Source organism: Pecten maximus, chromosome 13, assembly GCF_902652985.1.
Source record: "Pecten maximus chromosome 13, xPecMax1.1, whole genome shotgun sequence".
Taxonomy (NCBI): Eukaryota; Metazoa; Mollusca; class Bivalvia; order Pectinida; family Pectinidae; genus Pecten; species Pecten maximus.
In genome coordinates, this window is record NC_047027.1 from 34,006,591 (window position 1) to 34,032,188 (window position 25,598).

The 25,598-nt window shown below is 34.3% G+C and overlaps 3 protein-coding genes across 3 annotated transcripts; 2 read left to right on the forward strand and 1 right to left on the reverse strand.

The window, feature by feature from the left end:
* The first annotated feature begins 7,739 nt into the window (after positions 1–7,739).
* Positions 7,740–12,550, forward strand: LOC117340781 (glycine-rich protein 23-like). Its single transcript, XM_033902554.1, has 3 exons — positions 7,740–7,850; positions 10,165–10,602; positions 12,136–12,550. The coding sequence occupies exons 1-3, from the start codon at positions 7,802–7,804 to the stop codon at positions 12,141–12,143; spliced, it is 495 nt and encodes a 164-aa protein (XP_033758445.1). The 5' UTR covers positions 7,740–7,801; the 3' UTR covers positions 12,144–12,550.
* Positions 12,551–14,247: 1,697 nt separating this feature from the next.
* LOC117340780 (mucin-5AC-like) lies at positions 14,248–18,033 on the reverse strand. The gene is made up of 2 exons (XM_033902553.1): positions 16,336–18,033; positions 14,248–16,132 (listed from the first exon to the last, which is right to left on the reverse strand). The coding sequence occupies exons 1-2, from the start codon at positions 18,020–18,022 to the stop codon at positions 16,083–16,085; spliced, it is 1,737 nt and encodes a 578-aa protein (XP_033758444.1). The 5' UTR covers positions 18,023–18,033; the 3' UTR covers positions 14,248–16,082.
* A 3,866-nt stretch (positions 18,034–21,899) lies between these two features.
* On the forward strand, positions 21,900–24,898 carry LOC117340782. The gene is made up of 3 exons (XM_033902555.1): positions 21,900–22,066; positions 22,501–23,331; positions 24,620–24,898. Exons 1-3 carry the CDS (start codon positions 22,018–22,020, stop codon positions 24,652–24,654), a joined length of 915 nt encoding a protein of 304 aa, XP_033758446.1. The 5' UTR covers positions 21,900–22,017; the 3' UTR covers positions 24,655–24,898.
* The last annotated feature ends 700 nt before the right edge of the window (positions 24,899–25,598 follow it).

Sequence of the window (25,598 nt, forward strand, 5' to 3'; positions counted from 1 at the left end):
AAGAAGATATCGAAAACATTCCTTTTGGCGTTTCGTCTTTAGATTTGATATGTAACTTTTGGTGAAGTCTGGTTTAGGACGCTGTTACTATATTTCGAATTTGTGGGGTTTTATATATTCTATTTATATACTTTCCTGCTAGTTAATGTTGATCTTTTTAGTTAGAAGTAGTCTAAAGCATCGTCTGTAACGCACAGAGGCCGATGCCACTTGATCACTAGTCCTCCCCCTCTTGGTCGCGAGTTTGAAACCCATGAGAGGCAATTGCCAGGTACTGACCGTTGACAGATGGCTTTTCTCCGGTTGCTCTAGCTTTTCTCCACTTGGAAAACCTGGTATGTTCTTTAATGACCCTGGCCATTAATAGGACGTTTATCAAAATAAACCTAAATCTGTATTGCACATGGCACTTATAAATTCTAAATGTATGCTGCCCACATATACAACTACGCTAATGCCACACCTTTGTTTTCCTAATTAATTATACAATAAAGATGTAGAAAAGACAATACATACACTATGTACTTAATATTGAATGGATTATTCCTTTGATCAATACATATGAGGCGCTTGGTCAATGCCTTCATTAACAGATGTGACAACGTACGACAAAGCGATGACAGTTCAGATTGCTTTATGACACGTGTTTGACAGATATTTGTTTCGTTTACAAATAATTCCTTTTGTTTTCGAATATTGACGTCATATACTAATGTATAATAGCTTAACAATTAAAATTTACATGTATCCTTATCGGTAATGAATATATGATAGGCGGGACACTTGGTGATGCATGTAGTAATATGAAAATATAACGTCACTTCGCCGAACGTATGCTATACTATTGCGAATATGACACACTTATAAATTTCTTAATTGTGATATAGACCTAAAAAAGAGTACATATATATATGTTGATATGGCCTCACTGAATGAACACTTAATATCCTATTTATGCTCCAAAGCCATTTACCTGTAACCCGATTCCTTTTCATGGCGATCGTTTGTCGCCTTATTTACATTCGCAAAATGAATTTTTTTCTCCGTTTCGCTTTGAAACATTCACAGCTGGTCATTATATTCGTGACAAATCCGTTTTGCAATTTTCCTGACATGCAAACACAGAGAAAATCAACCACCTATCTAAATTGATCGCATGATGTTACTTGAACTGAACATTAATCACAGAGAACGTGCTATTTACGCTCCTTAATGTGCTTTGTCATTGAACTGTTTCAGAAGATATCACATCCTCATTTTTTTCGTGCTGGATTTGATGTTTAGCTTTTGTTATACTCTTTTTGCATTTTAAGTGATACATTATGCGATATCGCTGTTAAGATCATTCCTACATGTATTCAGCAATCACATTTTACATTTTACATGATCAAATTATATTTATACTTGCCAATCTTTGCTACTATTTAACGATACCAAACTATTCTTGCATCGACACATTGACCTTTGAACTTGCGTATGTAAACATTATAGTACAGGAACTACTTTCCCCTGACATATGGCTTTGTTTTTAAACAATTTATACCGCGACCCAGTTAGAATATATTCCGAGAAGAATTGCTCCATAAAAGCATGGGCAACCTAAAAATGACACCCAATCCCTATATATTGACAAGATTTCTTAGTCAGTTAGAGCAAAAGATAAAGCCGTAACGCGTATGAACATTATCTTCGTCAAGTTATAAAAATAGAATAAACAATGAAAGATATATTACTTAATAAGCATGTTTGTAGTTATAGAGCAATGACCCCTACATCTTCAATCCAAGGTTGATGATCTGTCTTTTTAGATACAGATGTCAAATGACATACGTTAGAGGATTTATATATATACATATATATAAGGCTACTACGTCATTAGCTTAATTAACATTCATGACGTCATATCAAGCTCTATTTTCTTTCTTCCTGTTACATTCCGGTTTGTGTGTTTGTTTGTGCCTTACCTTTTTATTTTTTTTATTTTTGTAGTGAACATGGTGTATTGTATCAATGTATTATAATGTATGAGTCTGGCTTTACATACATGCCAACTTATTATTCATGGCGCTGCAGGTGAGCTTATAGATGTTATGTAATCACTGATTGGTCAGCTATATATAGGGCTAGTACCGCTTCCCCTCCCTCATTCCTCAGTTACCTGATCGCATTCGAAGCCCTCAATTTTGTTAGTTTTCAAAACAATTCCACCTCTTATTGGTTGTTTTGGGGTTTACATTATTTCATTTATTATTAATTAATTGATTAATTGATATGAGCGGTAAAATAAAATTTTCTGACGGGCTGTTTTGGCACCAACACCTGCCACTGATTTGTACTTCTGTGTTGCTTCTATGGTTTATAAAATATGATTACAAATTACAATATGTTGGCTTTTTTAATTATTATTATGTTTTTGACTCACGAGGATGACTCTAGTTATATAATACCTTAATACGCAATCTCAGAGTCCTAATATACGCTTTCAGTGGGAGTTTTCACCCCTTGTTGGGGCAGGTAGGACTGGTGTCGGTAGGCAATATGCTGTCTTATTCTGGTCATGATGTCGACAGATTTCTTATGTGTGCCTGGAAACTAACTCGAAAAATGCGTATTAATCTGGATGGCATAAGACGGGCCTCCCGTATGTTTTCCAGTGAGGTAGTAACCAACTACTACAATGAGGTCCCGCCCAAAAATGACACTGGCTTTTCACGAGGCGATACACCAATGGCCGACAAATAAGGAAGCGTTTCGTACGATTTCGTTCCATTACCTAAGCTTTTGTTGGGTTCCAAATTATATCGTTCATTTCAGTTTCTGGTCAAGTTTGAGAGTAAGGTCCACTCTGTTACTATCGGTAAAATTGCAACCTGTGCAATTCCGTTTACAGAGAGTTTTCGTTTCGTTTTAATTTCATTTTGATTCTATTTCGCTACCGTTTACAATACGTTTTCATTCCATTCCGTTTTTTTTAGGTAAACCGCTGTATTAGTACGTTAAAGATACATATACAGCTAAATTGACTTCTATATTAATTAATACAGAGTGCCTGACACGGTCCGCCAAGGATAGCCCTACTTTGAAGGACACGGTATACACAAGTTAAGCAGAGCACTATAAGACGTAGAAACATTGGTGTATTAACTGTGAACTCTTCCCTGACATGATGATTCTCGTGTTACATTGTCCAGTCTTGCACCTTTGACGACATCTGAGGTAACACACAGTGTGGAGAATGTATCACATGGAGGTCAAGCTATTTATTCCAAACTTTCGTGAGATAAATGCTACTGACTAAATCACAGGTGTCCGAATGGTAAACAGTAACACCACTGATATCTATTATCTGTATTATTCAAAGGCCTTAGATAGATGTACGAGTATTTTAGCCCGCAACATGAAGAGACACCCCTCTAGGCTCTATAATTCCAAGCTTGACCGGAAAGAGGAAATCAGATGTCTTATTTGAATTATCATTTGAAAAAGTAAACCGACTTACAAGCATGCATGCTATTATGATGATAATACGCGTCTTGTTAAGAAAATAAAACGACTTACACGCATGTTGTTAAGAAAATAAAACGACTAACACGCATGTTGTTAAGAAAATAAAACGACTTACACGCATGTTGTTAAGAAAATAAAATTACTAACATGCATGCTATTAAGAAAATAAAACGACTTGCACGCATGTTGATGACATTATGACAATACAACGACTTGCACGCATGCTATTATGACAATACAAGGACTTGCATGCATGTTGTTATGAAAATAAACCGACTTACTCGCATGCTTTTAAGAAAATAACACGGTTTACGCACATAATACTAAGGAAAAAACACATCTTACGCGAATGATGTTATAAAAAACACGATTTTGTAGCCTTGCCAAGGTTTTCTGTTTAATATGATATTGTCAATAAAGGCATGATTGATATCACATGCCGAAGTTTACTTTATTCTCGGTCGTTAAGCGACAAATAATATTTTTTTACGGGGTGACAGTAATAGTTGTCCAGGACAGTGTACTATCAAGGACGGCCATTTAGTACACAATAACGGTCATGTGATACACATCTCGCCCTCGCGTGAGGATATGTGAAACTGAGTCAGCATATTTATATAATGGTTTACAATATTATAAGGTGGTAGTTTTACTTGACCAAACCTGTATTCAATATTCTGTAATGTATTGTTAGGATTATATAAACGAAAGCACCAATTAGTAACATCATTTAAGTTAATTTTGTACATGATGTAGCTGAACAATAATATTGATTCATTTAGGTATAATTTTTACCCTTGCTTGTAACAAGCATTTTGATTGGCTAAAAATATGTAATCAGACCATAACGTAGAAATTACGTCACTGTTTGTCATGTCGTTTTTAACTGGCTGATACAGATGCGTCATACAAATATCGTCAATAAAGGTGTAATTCTACATTGATTGTGTATAACATATGCAATCATAAAGATTAGTTGAATATGTGTTTATGGTATGGAGCTATTACACAAAAAAGAAGTGTTCCTTCTTTACTAACTGCATCGCGGTTAATTTAGAGTAAAATTCTTCTTACTTTTATTTGTATTATACCTCCATAACATAAACAAATGTAAAAACACCTTTTGTAAATAACGCTTTACCAACTATATACAAAAGTTACTGAACCTTATTTTTCGATATAATCTGTAAGTCATTCACAATTTGAGGTGGTTTCGGGTACATGCATTAACACACTTGCTTGAATTCCAGCGTCAACACACAACATAATATTAAGAAACATGTCCTCTAATAAGGCATAAAAATGAATATATTTAATAAACTATTTATATAGTATAACAATTCTTAAATATTTTTTCTTTTCAAAGTTACATCTCTTATTAAGCTCAATATTTAAATGTTTCATACAAATGTTATGATTATATTCAGATTCGAAATTTGAAGTTCATATTGTACTGTATTATAACTTAATATACATATTGTTGCCTTGAGGAGAGAACTAATATATACCTGTTGTTAAATCATTTTTTCTTAATCAAATAGAATGTGCTGAGATTGAAATATAAGATTGAACATGAAAACAACGACAATGTTGCCGTCTTGCAAATTAAGGTTAATGTTGTGTTCTATCCCTTGTCTCAGTATATTATATGAAATGCACACTGTTGTACATTGTTCCAACTTGAACATTCCGATGACGTCATGTTAACATATTCCCCGTTGTGTCTGCACCGTTGTTTTATTTTTGTTTGTGTTTCAGTGTGTTGTTTTCCATTCGTTTCGGTATGTTTTAATTCAGGAAATAATGCTATACATCATCAGGCATTATAAAGTAGACTTTGTCAGTGCATTCGTAATAGTTTATTCTTAAATCCTTAACCAAATGTTTAATGATTTATGTCTTTAACTATTGCAACAACACATCCATTTAAAGCGTTTAACGATTCAAAATTGATGGTTATATCTTGCACAGTTTTGTCATCTCCTTGAGTAACATTGAGTCGAAGCTGCACTTTGACACCAAGACCTCCATCATTGGCCTGCTACTGCCCTGTCCACTGGAATACAAATTATCATGTTATAAACAAGTATACGTGCCTCGACTCGAATTAGCGACCCTTCGAACAATCACCAGGCCAAAATCATGCTACTAGACAAGTTAACTGATATAGCTTGTTCGTACAAACTTATTGGTTTGATCAGCTAATGGCATAAAGGACATACTCGTCGTTTCATATAAGATTCGAATACTTCAGCTCCGTTGTGTTATAGCTTGTTATACCGAATTAACGCAGTGATTGCTGTTTTCATTTTATACGGGGTGTGTAGATTAACTAAACTCAAACTTATATTTACTATTTACTTTCGTTTTCCCAGCAGCTTCCAAAAGTACCAGTACATTGTGAAAGTCAACAGAATCTTTTGGTCTGTTTTATCGCAGTGCTGTCGTGAACTGGTACAAATGTAAAACATGTGGTAGGACTTTTAATCTAAGTGTCCGTATATGTTTCTGGCCTTTAAACACAAGCAACAAACAAATCTCTTTCTAAAACAGTCTCAGATGTTATTTATCTGTCACGAAGTTAGTCCAGTTTGTACATGAAATACGAGATTTGTCAAAAATTGTGCGGAATGAATTGCATTTAGAAAATTAATTGGCTTGATAAAACCTCCGGGAACGTTTTTTTTTCTTAAACGCTAGAGGGTTTCCGTTTAAAATTTGGAGAAAAAAATGTCTTGCTTTATAGGTGTCATATGTTTTCAGTCAACAAATCCCACAATGCACTTTCCCATCCAAAAACAGTTTAAAATAATTATTTACCATAACCCTATATAATAACAAAATTGAATGTATTTGCAAAATGATTTATTTATCAAAGAAAATCAGAGATCCATTATAATCAATTGTCTTTTCTGTCTTTTGTTTTTTTCTTTGAAATGTCTTTTATATTAATTGTCTTTTTTATTAATTGACTTTTCTATTAATTGTCATTTCTATTAATTGTCTTTTCTATTAATTGTCTTTTCTATTAATTGTCTTTTCTATTCATTGTCTTTTCTATTTATTGTCTTTTCTATTAACTGTCTTTTCTATTAATTGTCTTTTCTATTCATTGTCTTTTCTATTAATTGTCATTTCTATTAATTGTCTTTTCTATTAATTGTCTTTTCTGTGAATTGTCTTTTCTATTCATTGTCTTTTATATTAATTGTCTTTTCTATTAATTGTCTTTTCTATTCATTGTCTTTTCTGTGAATTGTCTTTTCTATTCATTGTCTTTTCTATTCATTGTCTTTTATATTCCTTGTTTTTTCTATTAATTGTCTTTCTGTTCACTGTCGAACCATCTTATATCAAATGAAGATCAAAGAATGTATTCTTAAATAGATGTATAAATCACAGGTCATATATATGTAGATATATACCCGTTTTTAGCCACTTCAATATAGCATAATGCTGCATGCAACCCTCACACTGTTATTAAGATAGAATGGTGACGGGTTGGCATCTCACTCGTGGGTTATCATCGGGTAGTCCGGTGTCCTACCACAGTAAGACATCTCCGGGATTCCACCAGTGTCAACAATAGTGATGAGAACTATAATATATTTCACAATTGTTGTTATACAGACTATATGTTCATTTATTTGTATATCACATTGACGCCAAGGAATGAAATAATGAGAAAGATTGACCGAAACTCACATGAGTGGTAACTGTATTTAATGAAACAAAACAAAAAACAAAAAATACAAAAAACAAAAAAATCATAAACAAAAAAAACCCCGCGAAATTGCGTTTCTTTATCGTTCAAGACTAGTTGTTAATATATATAGCTTAAATGTTTAATCAAATGTACGAAAGACTAACAATAGCAATGTAATATAAATCGTATGGAGTACTGTCCTACGATTGGTGTACAAACCCATCTCTTCTTACCTCCAATGACTTCCCGTTAATTTCAAAGGCAATACTATACCAACCAATATATCATAAAATGTTTCGCTTCTAATCAACCTGTCAAGTATCCAGCTAAGTTGTTGATAGATGTAAACATCCCCAGATCTCTTTATTGATGTAATCTACACTTTCTTCACATGTGTATTTGGCTAATGGGCAATATCTATCTTACACATGCTACAATGGATGTTACTGCATAGGTGACAAAGACGACATGCTATATCCGTGGTATATATTGCACAGTGTGTAGTATACGATCACGTTTCGTCCAGCCCTGCTTTCACACTCTTCGACTGTCCGTCCACGGCCACGCACTGACCCTCCGCTCTCAGCCATGTACAAACTATCCGGAATCGTGTTCTGTGGCTGTCTAGCGCTGGGGTGTAAGTATTATTGTTACAATTTCATTATATATGGGATTTTTATCTAATATGATTTATATTAATAATGACATGTACTATATGTTTGAAATACAATCCCTTATTGAAAATAAAATAAAATTACTAGATTTGTTAATGTTTAAGCATAAAAACTGATATATTTGATATTTTTAGGAGTATGACTTTTATAATTTATATTTAATGCAAAGAAATACGATTTCTTTAAAAAAAAACTTCTTTAATAGATTATAATAGTTCGTGTATGCTTAGTTACTGGAGGAGAATTTGAATAATAATTTACGAAATATGCAATTGAAACTAATTGCATCTGCTTATATTATATATACATTTAGAAGTTGTCTATGGTTTGTCTTTTCAATTCATATTGATTTCATACTGGCATACACTTTTATATTATTGTTAAGTCGGCGAGACAAGACATAATCCGATTAAACTTCAATAAAACGGAGACGTAATTCTAACTGAAAATCAATTAAACTTGCGCAAAATTTGAACACAGAATATAGATTTAGAGGCCGATTTATGATTCATCAGAATAAATCAAATTGTTTTACTAGGATTTTCCCCATGTTTATTTGTTTATTGATATTCATTCATATATGTTTTTAATGGTGCATTTTTTTTTTATTATTTATTTATTGTTTCATTTATTTAAATATATATTTATTTATTTATTTATTTATAGTGATTTATTTATTTATTTTATTGTTTTAAATATGGAAGTGACACACATTTCATACTTATAACAAATCTACACTTGCTAAAATGTAGCCGTAATAGATAGTCCACGTTAACTTGGTAAGAGAGCTAGTTACCTTGGTGATGATATTTGCGCTTATTGCCTACTTATCATGACAAAAATAGCCTCTTCAATTGACAGGTTCCAAAAATAAATATCAACTAAAACATGTCATGATTGTGGCGTCTGATGGTCATATCATGTCAGCTAAACAGTTTTACGACAGTAATTGTACTTGTGCTACATAAATCTGACATTAGATAGCAGTGGTGTGTACTGGTTCCTTACTAAGTCTTTTGGTTGCCTGACAACGGTCTCTCATAATGACGTCACAGATTTGTTGTTGTGTTACTAAAATAGGTTGACAAGATATCGTGAGATAATGATGTGATTATTTGTTTGCTTGCTCGTTTTATCGCCCCGTGAGCAGTCAATGTCATTTTAGGTTGGGTATCCTTGAGGTAGTTAGTGACCACATCACTGAGCAACATAACGGATACCAGTCGTTTGCCACCCAGAGCAATTAGGTATAGTGTCTTGCCCCAGGACACAATCATGACTGTACACATCTGCCTGATTCTCAGCTTCCAGAAAAAACCCAAAGCAACACAGATAGGGAACTTCGAACTGTATAGTTCAGAATAAATCAGATGATGAAATGAAAAGCCAATTGATCAGAAGAAGTCTTCAAAATATGTCGTACGTGCATGAGCAATACTGTACAAACTAAATCGTTACATAGAAGACATTGCCTTTTTTACGGTTCGTGACAAGTTCTGGTACCACGTGACTCTAACTGGTAGTTTACTTTTTATTGAACGAAAAGTAGAATCAGGAATCCCTTGCGGCAAAGGTTTTCCCAATGGTTGTGACGTCATAAAACCATAAAATTAATAACATATGCTATACTAGTATCGATTAAGTGATAATTTGAGAAAAATAAATGTTGCATACATCTCTATTGTCTGCAGATTAAAATGCTCTCATTTATACCGCATATAGACGTCATCTCTCTTTTATACCATATACATGTATGGGCATTATTTCTCATTGATATACCATATATGGACATTATCGCTCATCTTTACTATATTTGGACATTATCTCTTATACATACCATATATGGGCATTTCCATTCATATATACGTTATATGGTCTCTATTTCTTTTGACGATATACAAACAAATTATCACGATTAGTTATGAACAAGTTCATGAACAATTTTGTTTCATTAACATTTATTGGACTACAACCCTGACGAAGCGAAGAAGGATTCAGACAAAAATATATCGCAAAATCAGAGGTATCAGTTTGCCATGATTTTAAGAAATTCCCCATCTTAAATTTACCCATAGAAACGTATTATAGAATTAAAGGTAAATTTCTGACAGTAAATATTCCTGACATCAAATTATGCTTCCTATTGACAATTTTCAAATAATGAATTTATTTTAACTAAGGAACGTTGATGAGCCTGGAACCAGGCTTAATATCTAATTAAGCCTTAAGTAACAGATAAATAAGAACAAAAATTCCAATATTATTTTTTATTCACAGATGGGCTTTTCTTCGGAGAGGCACCGAACAGTCTGCTCGGAATGAGCGGAGGTTCCGGTATGACTGGAATGAGTGGTGGCGGCGGTGGAGGAGACATGTTTTCCTCTTTATTCGGAGGCTTTGGCGCCGGAATGGGCGCTGGTGCAGGTATGGGCGCACCTGCAGGTATGAGCGGTACTCCCGGTATGGGTATGGGCGCACCTGCAGGTATGGGCGCACCTGCAGGTATGGGCGCACCTGCAGGAGGGAATTCAATGGACTCAATGTTCCACGCACTAAGCAGGATGACGCTCTGTGGCGAGACTCCGTCACGGATCAGATACAAGACAAGAGGAAGTTGCAGCCCGTACGAGTGTAACAGGATGACAACCGGGCATGACGTAGCTTGTTTAGGTCACTCATGTTGTTGTAAAACATTTCAATGTACAGTGATGCTGGGTAAGTACAGACTTTGGTTTTATACTATTATAAGTAGGATAATATATATCCATAAATTATCAATAATCAGCAATTACCGACAATGATCAGAATTCACAATAAGCATTCAATTTCAAAACATTTCTAATGTGGTCAACTTTCAGAACATACTATTATTAATAGGATGGCAACAAGAGTTAGGTAAATGCAGACTTTGTCTAATTTACGTTAATTGCGAGACATGAAATACCTTATTTTATTAAGCACTCTTGTTGGCCCGAATAGTAGCGCGCGACGGTTCTTACTGTTCGAGGAAACCGACATGCCATCAAAGTTCCACGAAGTTAGACAGGGGACCCCATACCCTTTCAAGTCAGTTCGGGGAAGCGATCCCCGGCCACCTGAAACCACGCTACTCCTCTTGTTTTTCTGTCGAACTTTCTCTGCTATCAAGCTAAGTTATGCTAAAACACTTACAGTTTTAATGAGTTTTGTTGATGTATAAAGCAGCGGAAACGTGATTTACTTTATGAGACCGGATTAAACATCACACTGATAATGCTGAAGATACTAAACACAAACTTTACTCTTTAATTAATCCTTTAATCATATAGGAAATTGATAGGCTCAAAGGACTGTGCAGAAGTCACGCATGCTATTTGAACCATTCAATACAAATTAGGAGATAGATCATTAGAGTTAATTATGAAGTAAATTGCTCTTTGCTTCTCGTTATTGAACTCGTCATTGATGATAATTACCTAAACTGTAAACATGAAGGAAGCGATTGTGGAAGATGAAACAGGTCGTAAGGATCTCAAACTTGGGCGGAGTGCGATTACTTGTTAACAGTGACACTATTCAAATGAAATAAACTTTGCAACTAAGGCACATATGTTTTCAACAGGAACATTTTAACGAATTGTTACCAGGAAGTACATTACAATAACCTAACCATAGGAAGCTTTTATCTTTCAGAAACAAATAAATTATAATCAACTTTATTAAAACATATATTTTTTTTTAAATTCTTAGAATTAGCGAAAAGCGTTGCCATCTTGTTGACCTCACTAGTTTAGACAGAGGTGAAGTGTGTTCATGAGTTATGTAGGCCATGAATAATTAAAGTTATAGCGTATTTCATTTTAAAAGCAGTCGGACTTAATTACATTTGAAAGAAACAATCAACGGTGACGCCAACGGCAAATTTAAAGGTTTCCGCATTCGACTCCACTTTGTCACCGGCCCTTGTGACAAACGATTCCCTCTGATGTCGGTCATCGCCCTTACGTCTGTAACATACGGCATATGTATGCTCGTCTCATTTGTTTTCTTCTTGTGTAATTTCCATTGGATTCAAACATGTTGCAGCAGCATTCTTGCAAAATATTTTTTGCTTTGATAATCACTAATCAGAAATGGATACGTGTAAAAAATAACTGTCTGACTATTACATTGTTTTGAAATTGTTTATATGATGCGTTTGTACATTTTGCTTGCGGATACAAAATTTGTTTTGTTATTGTTTCTGAATCATGTTTGTTTTTTTTTCAGACGCATGATAAGTGGTCATCTTTAGTTGTGATTTAGAAACCCGAGAATATTGACCAAAACTTGCTGACCATTTGGACAAGCATGCCAGGAACACTCGTTCAGGCAGTGACATTTGAATGGGACAACGTTATCATGTGTGGAATGAAAAACTACCTTAATTCTGAAATAAGAAAAAAATATGGGTGTAAAACCATTTCATTTTTGTCATTCCTGCGTTAAGGTCTTAATGTGAAGGACTCGTTACCTAACCACAGGAGTTATTAGAACCTATAAACAAAAAAGCATTTTACGATCATATTTAAAGTGGTTTCCACATGAAACAAACGATATTTACTTTTATGGAAGTAGCTATTATCTGTATTTGTATATGCTTATGTTGTATGGAGTACAATTATTAAAACAAATAAGAACCATTTAAGTTTTCTGAACTATTTCTTCTGTGAATAATTGTAAAAAAAAAAGGTATAGTGAGTCTACGTATATAAAATTGAAATATATTTTGACCTACACTTGAATAGCTAGTGTCCTTGATAGAGCTGAAGACGGTTTGGTAAGTGCCTACAGATCTATGGTTAACTTGCTGACGACTTCGACTCTTTTTACCTTCTGCAGGAAGTTATATATTCTTGATATATGAATATAAAATAAGACAATAGCCAGACAAATAAACCGTAAGATTGTGTTAAATTCATTAACAGAGTACAAAACATAAACAATTAAAGTTGTGCACGGAGACCCATTAAACACGCTAGACGAACAAGACCAGATGATCCGGAAGTGTGTGCGTCTTTTTGACGTCGACAATATATTGATACATATTTTGTTTGTTAAATCTTTCTTTACAAAGTATATATTTTAGTTTATTAATGATGGAACAACTTATTATTAACCACAATAATGACTAAATACAATATATCATCACAAAACATTATTCTTCAAAGTTCCATGCATTCTTTTTCTCTGCACGAACACTCTAAAATTTACATAAATAATGATGTAACACCATATATTATCACGACACATATGTGACTCAACAAGCTTCCATAAATCTTTTCTGTGCCCAAACTCACTTAAATTTACAATTAACTATGAAACAACATACATTTTCAAGAAAGATATATTGCTCTTCAAGGTTCAATGCATCATTTTTCTCTCCACGAACTCGCTTAACTTTCATAAATTACTATTTAACAGCATACATTCTCACGAAACACATATGGCTCTACAGGGTTCCATACATCTTTTTTCTCTGCATGAGCTCACTCCAATGCATGGACGTACTGCCATTGAGAATTCAACACACGAACAAAAACATGTTATTAAGTGTAGAATTTGACGTAATAAAGCCGCTAAAACATCAGGTGATCATGATTGTACAATATATAGGCGTCATATTTACATAGATCATAACAGTTAATACACAAGTGTCCAAGGGCACACATGGTTACGCCTGAGAGAACACGCACGGCCTAATGGATGGTGTGACCGATGTCGTGTTGACGATAGACGTTTTGAACTGTAATACACATATGAACGTCTACAATGCGAGTGGAAAAAAAGAAAAAGGTATTCATACCAAATGTGGCAGCATATCAGGACAATATAATGAAACCCGATGGTTTGCGAGTTTATTTCAGAGTTGAGCGTTATACAAAATATACTAAAATAACCTGCCTGTTTTTATAAATAAGATCATAAAAGGACCCTGACTTAGTATCTGATATTTGGAATCACAATTAATACCAAAATATTATGTATGTATAACATAATAATACATATTTTGCGGTTGTCTTGGTTGAACATTTTGATAAATTCTGCAAATTGACTTTTCTAGGAATATGTTTATATACAGATATGTACAATGAACCAAATTTTCGCCAGTTTATTTAACGTTTTATCCAATGACCAAATGTTACTTTGAAGATATTACCAACATAACATAATTGAGATATATATTTCTTGAAACCTTCAAAGACGTAAGTGATAATAATGACCAAACTTGACACTTTTATGCATTATGCACGCGATATATTAAAGTACATAAACGAAGAAATGAAATTAAAACCAGCAGGTTTATTTTATTGAAATATGAAAAGACTTTCTTGTCAAAATATAGGTAAACATACATGCATACATACATATGAATATGCACTGTTGGACTACACATGCATTGAAGGAATAGCCTTGGGCTGCAAATACAATATACTTGTATAGACATGAAATGTGTATTATGTCTGCGAGTTAAGCTCGTTGGCTATACTTGTATACATAAAACGCGCTATAGGGACGAATCATCACCTATTTATACACTTGCGTAAGTTATAGCAATACCAATGACGTCAATGTGACTCATATATATACATAGATACTATTTTCATATGGTAAATCAATTAAACGACGCATGCTGTACACTATAACTTCTTTTATTATTTCCTCGCTTGTAATTTTGTTTAAATACTTTAGAAAAACCCCGCTGACTCGAACAGCAGCGGCAATATCAATAGTTCGAACAGCGGGGTTCTCGAGATATGAGGTTAGTCCTAGATTGTAAGGTACTGATACAAACGTAATCTTAACATAAAATCACACTGTTCTCATAGGGTATACGTTTTAAGTATTATAACAGGCAAACATCGCCGAGAGTCAGAGAAAACACATTCCCGAGCGCTCCGAAAACAGTTTTCCTATGTGATAAGTCATTGTTCTACCTTCTGAGCCAAAGAAGAATGCCCCGCCAGCTGAGTGACAGAGACCGGTATACAAGCCACACCCACCGGAACATTTTACACTACTTCACCAGTTTGTCATGCTATTTACCCAAATCTCAATCCAAGACTCCCAATACCACCACCCCGGGATTTTAGTTTGACGCAAATGTCAATGTACAGGGAAAAGCATATTCTTGTCGAGTGTCCTGACAGGAATCGGACATGGTTTTCTGGCGTGATAAACCACGGCTCTATCTTCTGAACCAAAGAAGCATGTTCCATGAGCTGAATTACAGAGACAGTATTTAATATTATGTACAAGCCACACCGACCCATAAATAATATAAAAGCAATTAATAAGTTTACTAAGAGATAGGCTGTAGTCATCCAGTTGCAAGACATGACATGTGTGTCCGCTAATGCATAGATATACATCCGGCATACAAGTAAATCCGTTTACGTTGCTTTTCAAATTAATGGAATAACAAAAAGTGTTTGCGAATGGTTTCCGACTTACATACATAATATATTTTCGGATCAATATATTGAAAATTGCGAGATAACAGGGGACATCAGTCTCACTTTCGTCTTTTGAGTTCGCATTTAACAGATGTATTGAACTGTTGAGCTGATTATTGCGCCCACAATTCATAAGAGATACAAATTATCGTTTATCAACATGATGTCTATTGTATTCTAATAGATAATTATTACAATGTATTGGTGTTGAATTAACACTTAAATCATAGTAAGTATACAGGATGTTAAACTTTATATAAAATTAGGTATGACAGAGCATATACATTGTATGTTTATGATATTAAAATATTATAGTATTGTTTGGTAACGGGGAGGTGGAGGGGTTGAGATTCACATAGTAACCACAATACACGGTACTACATTTATTGATATTTACGTTAGACGCCGCAGTCACCCATTTCCTCCTCAAAGTTAATATAGGCTGCATCTATGCAGATAATGCAATTGTGATGAAATGACGTGACTTTTACGCCATTTTGATCATTTCGATCTATTTCTTCAAGGATTGCTGGACATTGAAACTACAAATATTTCATTTTATTATCTTATAAAATGACGATTTAATACATTCGATGAAATGATAACATATGTGTAATATATATATATATATATATCAGTCTCTCAAACGGACCAATTAGCTAACATGATAGCGTGCATGCTGAGAATCACGTTAATCTCTACCGGAAGTCACGTCAATCTCTACCGGAAACGCCGTAACCGTCTCATATTCAAACGCTCAAGTAAATTCTCTGCAAAAGAAAACAAGAGTTTAACAATATTTACGAATTTCGTGAATAAGGCCAGATTGATAAATACCATTTTGAATAAAACGCTACGTTAACAAAATTAAAATCATGTAAAATTCCATGAAATGTTTTATTTAAAACACTTTGATATCTAAAGGGAACAATTTGGATTATATGTTTTAAACAGAAAACGGATATGTACTTACCTAACATTTCTGCGTGACGATCACTTGTGGCACAACATCTGCCTAAAGAACAATCCATTTGATGTCTACAGTCTTCATTTTTTATACATGGATTCCTCAATCTTCGAGGGGTCTCAGAGCACAATGCCCGCTTCCGGTAGAAACTCAAATCCCTTGGTTGTATCAATATTATACGTGGCCGTCTTCTTGTAGTTGTCAACAACGGAGTTAAACTCCGTGAAGAAATAAATGAACCATCATTTCTCAAAATAGTCCTTTCTGGTCCTCTAGTTTGAATAATAACATTTCTTGGACCCAAAACTTCTGGAAAAAGCATCCTGGCTAGCAATGACGCAAGACCCATCGGGCTTGTCCTAAAATTTGTAGTCAAAGTGTTATCTGATAAGAGATTTGAAGGTGATAACGCCGTTTCATTTGCGGTAGATGATGCTGATGTGATGCTGCTGGCTGTATCTGTAGAAACCATGCCAATGGGTCGTTCAGTTTGTCCTGTTTTGTCAAGCATTGTTGGAGATTTCCCGGAGGTTGACATATTTGAAACTTTATCTATACTATGATTTTCGGTGTTCATTGTAGATTTCTTCCAGTTTGAATTAATAGCAGCTGTATCTGGTTGTTGTTCTTTAACATTTATCAGCATATTAGTCATTCCCTGTGCTTCAGAATTGACCGGAGGGCTGCTTTCGATTACCACATTTCTCATATTGTTATCAGATGATGAAGAAAATATTTCAGCGGTTTTCGAAGTATGCTGCACTGTTTTGGTAGAATCTGCAACAACAGGTGTTGTTGTAATCAATTCATTCCTAAATGGTTCAGTGACAATGAGTGCTGTTTCCGTCGAAGGACCAGTCATCACCATGTTTCCTTCTTCCTCGAATTTCGTCCCACCAATAGTTCTTTGTGTTGATGTATATATTTCCCCTGGTGCTAGAGTTGTATATACCATTGTGGACTTGCTTCCTGATGTACTTCCATGTTGGCTGATTGACGTAGGTGTATATGTTGTCATAAATGATACGTTGTCTGATTTCATATTATTGTTTCCAGTTGAAGTTTCAGTAGACATACGATTTGTTGACTTTGAAGAATCGGGCGTTACTACATCAATGCTGTTTCCGTTGTCTGTCATCTGATCTTTTCCATTTGTATTTCGAGGTAATGGCGTGGTAGGTCTTCTAGATCTTCTTCTTTTTGATCTCCGTTTTGATCTTCGTCGTGATCGTCTGGGCGGCCTTCTGGTTGACCCCGCAATAACATTGTCTGACGTTGTCGTTGGGAGTGGTGCGGTCTGTGCAGTTTCTCCCTTTGATATCTCGGCAACTTTTGTATCTGTTGACAACTCTGCTGCTATCTTGGTGGATGATTTTGGTTTTTTCTTCGATATTCTAGAAGACTTCTTTGACGATTTCCTACGTGACTTTCTAGTAATCTTTTTAAGGGGACCGGTAGTTACCTCGATCAGAGTGGAGTGTGTGGTTTCGCTCGGATTGTTTGATGCAAAAGAAGGTTCACTATTTTCGTTACGCGGTATTATAAGCGACACCGCGTTGGAATGCATATCATTGATAGGCTGAGATAGTTGATTTTTAATTTCACCTCTGATATTCGATGATTCTTCCTGGACGTTCACAAATGTTCTTTGAATGTTGTTGTCAGTCATATCCACGTGACCATTGTCAACCATTGTTGATAGCGGTGGCACAGCTAGATTTAGAAAGCAAATATGGTCGAATTAGTCAATAGGACAACAATCATACATGCATAGAATAAGTTATAAATTTGCAAGAATAATTACCATTTAGTCCCTGATAGAAATTGTATGTCACCTTTCTATGCATACTTTTTTTGAAACATTTTGTTTTAATTTTCAAAATGTGTTAAAAAAATAATAACCTATTTTTTTTAAATGAAGCAATAATGCCTGTACAATATATCTAGCATGATGCAGTGCCAAAATAGCTTTAAAAATTTGTTTGCTACGCGGTTTTTAACCATAAATTGAGTTCAAACTCCTGTCAGGGAACTCATAAAATGTTCTTCCTTGATCATTTATGTTCCTCTGTTAAATAGTATATATCATTTAGGAATCTTTTTGATATTCTAACATTATTATGCTAATAACTTTACCTCAAACCACAATTTCATAATTGATTTTACTATGTATGTATCCAATATTGGCCGATTTATTTCCAAAGCCACCAAACAACCAATGCGTAAACTTAAAAGAGTTGTGAAGTTTGCAGACCATAATTCTCCATTGGAATGGAAAGAAAGTCAAGGCACGAATTCGGAATATTAAACCAGATAGCGAAAAGTTCTGATTGAATGAGTCAGCAAAGATCACAATCGTTATAAGTATGTCAGGTTACGGAATTTAAGAAAGAAAACACAAAAAGACCACACACAAAAAAAACAACAACAAACAAACAAAAAAAAAAAAAAAAAAAGTAAAAAAAATAAACAAGAAAATAGCCAATATAAAAATGCATATAATAATAGTACATTGATTAAGACGAATGACAATTTAATGAGCAATGCATTGGATTAAAATTGAAGAAGCTAGCACTTACCTGAAACCAACATGGTTAAAATCGATAACCAAGTTCCTGCAAGATCCATGATACAATTCAAGTGATTGGGTAACTTATATGCGTTATTAATGTACGGAAATGCTTTTATATTAAACTTCTTTTGTAGATTCTATAGTTCTCGGTATTGATCCTTTGAGAGGTGTCTTCACATCAATAACGCACAACTGTGACAGATATAAAAACCAACACTATGTTTTCTATCCCGCTTCTCGAGTTCAATGCTCAGTCAAACAATGACAATCGTGATGATAAAGCTCAGTAGGCTAAACTGGAAATGATATGGTATTGACAGAACGCAACACAATCGTATATCATAAAAAAAAAATAACAAGAAAAATAACATGAAAAAACTAAACGGCGCGAGGAATCCACACAGAACACATTTTGTCCAAGTAATGTCAGCTTGATTTAATAGAACAAAAAAGATTATTTTTCATGTAAAATAATTTTACTTCAAGCATGAAACTATAGAATCTAGGCGACAAGAGAACAAATATATAAAAATGTACACTGACGTTTTAGACTTCATATTTTATAGGATTTTATGGAGTATTATTCAAAAAGAGCGCATTAAGACTGCAAGCTTTTAACAAGCCTCCAGCGGTATCAATTTGTCACGCTAGCAATCCTTCCGTATATTTACATGAAATCACTATTAGCATAATGTATTTTTTCATACGACTCTAGAACTACAAAGTATGTAGTATTCCTAGAAGAACATATTCTACACGTACAGGACTCTAACAATAGCATACCTTGTTTCATGTAGTAACTTTGTTTATGACATAGTGTATATGTACATCTTTTGTTTGTAAATGGTATTGTTATATAATTGTGATACTATTATAATACGATTAAATCAATTCAGTGTAAATAAAAAGCACATAAATTTATCAAATGAATGAATAACTGAATATAATGAATGGATAAATGAACCGAGAAATGGGTGAATGAATTATTTTCATGAATGGATAAATCGACCGACTTATTGATTAATCTAAACGACGTGTGTTAAAGCAATTAATTCTGTAAGTAAGTAATGAACACAAAGAGATTTACAAATGCATATGATGAATGAATTAGTTTCCATGCATGAATGATTTTATTTGATATAATGAATGAGTGTGAGGACAAGATATATAACATCATCAAAAGGTGCTCATTGTGGAGCATAGATATATGGTCTCCTCTAACGATGCTCATTCTGGAGCACTTATAAGGACACTGGATAATACAGACGTAATTACGAAACCATGTATCATAATATAATTTTTTAAAAGCAGAGTACGGACAAAATACAGATTTGGATAGAGACTTCAAAGCAGCACTGAAACTAAGGCCGGGTGTTCCGGAAGGCAAGTCGTCTTTTGCTTCGTTCAGGAAACCCGCCATACAAATCCTGGTCAATACCCGGTCAAGTCACATTCTCCAAATGAGAAATGAGATAGGGAATTAAATGTGCATATGAGCAAATACTGCTCGAGGAAATCAAAACACATTATAGGCCTCCGTTTATCTTAAAAAATTAACAAAATCACATATTAGATAATATAGAACATTGTACATAACATTGTGTAATATCTTTATGATGTATGCTTGTTACTATTCCAGCTGTCCCATTTGCACTATATAGGTTGGAGGACGTGAAAACATCTGAAGTATGCATATGTTTACCTGGCGGGTGTCGTCGACGAAACAAAAGACATTTATATCTTTCTTTTACCATTATCTCTCCTTTAGTACACTTATCAATTAAGATATAAACTGTATTTATTCTACAACAATTCCGAAACAATTTATATAAACTTATAGGAATCCCTCCCGTTGGCCTGCATAGAAGCGCGCGTGGGAACTTAGTGGTGGAGGAAACCATAGTAACAAGATAAAATATCCAGGTGGATATGCAGATAAACCCTATATTTTGTACGTTCGAACAAGCATTCGAACTCCGGTCGCCTAGATAACAGACAAGTATGCTACTACTGTGTCACCTGACCACACATTTATTACATGCGCAGTGAAGTTATTATCAATACGTTTTTGTAAGCAAATAGAGCACTTCAAACACATTATTAAGTAAAATCACTTTTTTAGCAGACATGCTGTTTTTTCATTGAAAAAGGATATAGTTTTATGATATATTTAAAAAAATATATATATTGGTCTCTTTATTCTTGTTCTTAAACTAAACAGCAGCGTCGAAATCATCTTCAATATTTCGCGTGAATGAGTTTTCCTCGTGACGTCATGATTATTTATATTATGTTTGTCACATTTCATATTTATATGCTTACTTTGTAGAGGACAAAGACTGGTGTATATATCATTGCTTACAGTATGTACGTGATAAGTTGTCGGGGAATGATAGTATGTAGAGATAGTAACGAGCTTGGTGAATTAGAATAAATGTTAATCCGATAAGTTTGTTTTTACTTATGATGGACATGTCATATCGCTGAACATATCGTATATATACTGAACATGGATTTGAGCACGACCAGGTACCGCATGCCACTGATTAACACTGAGGTTTTTTCATAAAAATCATACACACGATTAACATGTCCTATGTCAAATAATTTGACATATACTGATAGCGCAAAAAGATGTTTGCATTGATTATCTTGGAAAATGTGTCGTTCCTGTTAAGAACACTCCATGCTTTTAACCCCATTTAGGTCTCAGAATATTTTAAGGAATTGTTACTGGATTATAATCTTAACAACGCTTTCAATGTAGCAATACGCTTAATGTATAATTCTGACTGATGACGTAACTGGACAGTTAATATTATTCTTTGTGTATACATAAAAGAGTATGTGTCATTATCAAGTTAATATATTAGACACGTTTTAAATATTCATAAGATCAAATTAACAGACAATTCGACAGCTGTTACAGGCATCACAATTGTTAATGACATTTTGTTTTTAGCATTTCACACGCTATAAAAGTCTCGCGAAGTTCAGGTTTACCATACTTGCACTGGCTCTTGAGGTTGCTGGCTCCTTAGTGAGAACGTCACAACAACACGTCCCTGGCATTGTAGTTCTTTTGTGGAGAATTTTACTGAACAGAGAGCAGAGACATGTCATCGGTAATTCTAATCACGTCTTTTCTGGCGATATTGTCCTCAGGTAAGTTACTTGACAAACATATTGTATTGTTAATTTTATATGATAACAATGACCCATATACTTACAACAAGGTCATAAATACTTCAAATATCATACACAGCTTATTTAAACATTGGTTTTCAGCCTGTTGTTACTGCTACGATTTTACGATAATTATTTGGCATGCGATGTACTTATTGCGTACTGCTTAATTCATATAAAGATGTATATAGATATTTGTGTTATTTCAGTATGTACAATTTTCTGATAATACAGTAATTGATACATGTAAATGAACTAAATGAGGTTGATGCTTAATGCAAATTTGATGAACAAACATATTCAACCATTTTTCAGTATATTTCAATTCACGTGGGTAGCGTGTCATAGCAGACTTGATTGATTGACACCCTTTTGGCGTTTTTTTTTATGGATTTCATTCATTTGAATTTCAGGTGTGATGGCGTTACTTCCGATGGAGCAGAGCATGAATGCCGACATCATGGCTGACGTTATGGACCTCAGAAGAAAGATAATGAAACATCAGATGTTATTGGCTTCTATTAGAGGGATAAAAGGTGGGAATCAGATTCTCCCTGCAGCTGCGATTGGTATGCGAGACTTCTTCCCACTTTTAGGAGGTGCTTTCCCTCCACAAGCATCAGGAACAAGTGGATCACAGATAGGTGGAAGTATGCCAGAAGTACCACCATCATTTCAAAATCTTGGAATCGCAAACCAAGGAACCGCACCACAAAAGAATACTGGGAAACCTTCGAAAAAGAACAGCTCTATAAAGAATATAGACCAGAGCAGTGGCACTGTTTCATCACCAACACCAGAAGCTATTAATACGATGATTTCATCATCAAATAATCAGTTCTCAATGGCCGATTTATTGAAGAATGGACCAATTGGTGGATCTAGTAACAATCCAATGGTTCCCCCTGTTAATACTAACCTACAGATTAAAGGCTCATCAAGAACCCCCAAGGGGCAATCAGTGTCAGGTCAAGGGAAGGGAACAAAACCGGTAAAAAACCCAACCAAAGCTGGAGCTTCACAGATATCAGCACCATCTGGTAATGCAGGACAACCTGCCATGCCTTTTCCACAGCAATCGAGTCTTTCAGCTTTCAGGAAGTTCTATATACAACAAGAGTTATGCTCTGAAACACCGTCCAGGCTAACAACGATGTGCAGCACGACGCTTGATTGCAGACATAACATGCAATGCTTTTCCGGAAGATGTTGTGCTTCTAGTCACATACATGCTGAAATACTGGGTAAGTAGTTAATGCAGTTTTTTCAATAAATGTGATATAAATAGAGGTTACACAACGAGTGGTTGTTGGAAATGGAATTTATTTCACACGAGTAAGTTATTTTTTAAAAGTTACAAAAGACACAAGCTTTCACGAGTGTGAAATAAATGCCATTTCCAACAATTTCGAGTCGTGTGACCTGTTTCTACCACAATAATATCGGCTTGAATCAAAGGGAAACGTGGCCAAGCATAATTTCGCGTATGCAAATAAAGTGTACCGGTGACGTCCGGGACCCGGTGATGTGACGTCATTAGATTATTGATGACGTCAATAACAATTGCAGCTTGGGTCAAAGTTCACCGAGTTAGCCAATCAAAATGCGTACAGAGTTTATATCACGTGTGGTATAAATAGATTGTTAATCAACAGCTGTAATGATTAACTGATGGTCTGAGAGTTGAATAACACAGGGTATTGTGGTAGAAATTAAAATAATAGCATGTTTAAACAGAGAAGTAAGAATACTAACGTTTGATGAGTTATTTCCAATGCATATGATATCAACGTAATTATAATGAGAAATTATAGAATTAAGAAACAATGATATGATGTACTTTAATTGTTAAGTAATTAATTAAGTGTTTGCAATAGATGCGATATTAATTTAAACAATTACAAAATTTAAACAGAGTAGCTAGAGAATTACAAAACAGCTGTATGAGTTATGGTCAATGCATATGATATAAACGTAGGCGTACATAATTAAACTGCGAAGTTATAGAATAAGAAACAATGAAGTGCTATACTTTAATTGTTTCATCCTAGCTCTAGATTATATAGCTTTTTATATGTTTCGACTGGGATACCTTATTCAGTGAGTATATTTGTATAATCTACTGAATTTATACCGACATATCTGTGATGCAAACATCATCATAATATCTAAATATGCATACTTCCTGACATCGGTAAACATCTGATGGAGTGGAAGTTGAAATATCCCAGTTGAATTATTTTAAGATTACAATTCAGCATAATACGTTCCGACTCCTAAAACTGTAGAAATGTTTAAACTTTTATACGGTAGAATACACCTTATAGATTCCGACATTTAATGATATTGAGCGGAAAATTTATCTAGAAAATTCAAGCCGTACACATAAAAATGTTTGCCATCTTATAAAAATTGTTCGAGCGTGAAACTGTATATTCTTTTCATTGTATAAATATTTGAGCATTTAATGCCGAATGATATTTTTTAATGCTTGCGCGTATTAACAGGGAATCCCTTTGTTTTATTTTACAGACAACATGCTTGAACAGCCAGGAATGCGACTGTGAGGACCCGATATATAAATATAGGTCTGTGCCATTGTGACATCCACTTTTTCATTTCTATATTTATTCATGAAGTGAGATGTATATGAATTAATCATATACATACAACACTGTTTCCATTTTTTTCATTTTTTGCTAATTTATATGCTTGCTACGTGCTCAGAAGCAGAGACTTTTAGTTATTTATGGTGCTTGTGTCGTTGGCACAGCTGTTTAATGCTTGTTAATAAATTTTAAAAGATTTGTATTTTTTTGTTTTGCTTGATTCTGTGAAACTCCAAATATATCTGGGATCACCTATGATAGCATACAGTATGTACTGCTGGTAAATTATTAAAGTGATTCCAACGGAAAATCGACGATAAAATAGCTAATAATATATCTATATACAAAGTGACATACTTGTTCAAAACGTACATTTAGACTCGGACCATACGTTTCCAAAATGCAAGCGTCTTCAGCTTCATCGATGTTACGGAAACGCTTGTATAGTTCCATAGCACTAAAACATGTCATTCAATAATATATTTTAAAGTAATGCGTCAGGGAAAGTTGCAATATCCATTAATGGTAAAATATAGGTATTATGTTATATACACAGCGTAACAGATACATATATTTTAACATCCGAGAGCGGGTATTGCCTTGAAAGATAATACATTTCAACCTGAAATGTTCTTGCGACTGTTTTAAGTGTATATAGGTATATCATATAGCCCTTCGTCCATCATTATTATCGTCACGTTTTACTAGTTCTTGCATGTTGTTCTTGTAATAGTATAAGATTTTATTACAATTTTACCAGTGAAATATCGAAAATTATTTATTCTACAAAAGTGATATTTTAGTGAAAAATATCACGGTTTCTTATTTGACCAATCAGAACACTGCTTACAAACGAGAATGGGGTGAATTAAGATTTGCATATAACTAACCGTTATGTTATA

What these genes read in the sequence shown, in the direction of transcription:
- LOC117340780 (XM_033902553.1), bottom strand. Translation starts at nt 18,022, where the DNA reads ATGGTTGACAATGGTCACGTGGATATGACTGACAACAACATTCAAAGA. An exon ending in TCGTCACGCAGAAATGTTAG is followed by an intron (nt 16,133 to 16,335) that starts GTAAGTACATAT and finishes TTTCTTTTGCAG; the next exon opens with AGAATTTACTTGAGCGTTTG.
- LOC117340781 (XM_033902554.1), top strand. Translation starts at nt 7,802, where the DNA reads ATGTACAAACTATCCGGAATCGTGTTCTGTGGCTGTCTAGCGCTGGGG. An exon ending in TGGCTGTCTAGCGCTGGGGT is followed by an intron (nt 7,851 to 10,164) that starts GTAAGTATTATT and finishes TTTTATTCACAG; the next exon opens with ATGGGCTTTTCTTCGGAGAG.
- LOC117340782 (XM_033902555.1), top strand. Translation starts at nt 22,018, where the DNA reads ATGTCATCGGTAATTCTAATCACGTCTTTTCTGGCGATATTGTCCTCA. An exon ending in TCTGGCGATATTGTCCTCAG is followed by an intron (nt 22,067 to 22,500) that starts GTAAGTTACTTG and finishes TTTGAATTTCAG; the next exon opens with GTGTGATGGCGTTACTTCCG. An exon ending in CATACATGCTGAAATACTGG is followed by an intron (nt 23,332 to 24,619) that starts GTAAGTAGTTAA and finishes TTTATTTTACAG; the next exon opens with ACAACATGCTTGAACAGCCA.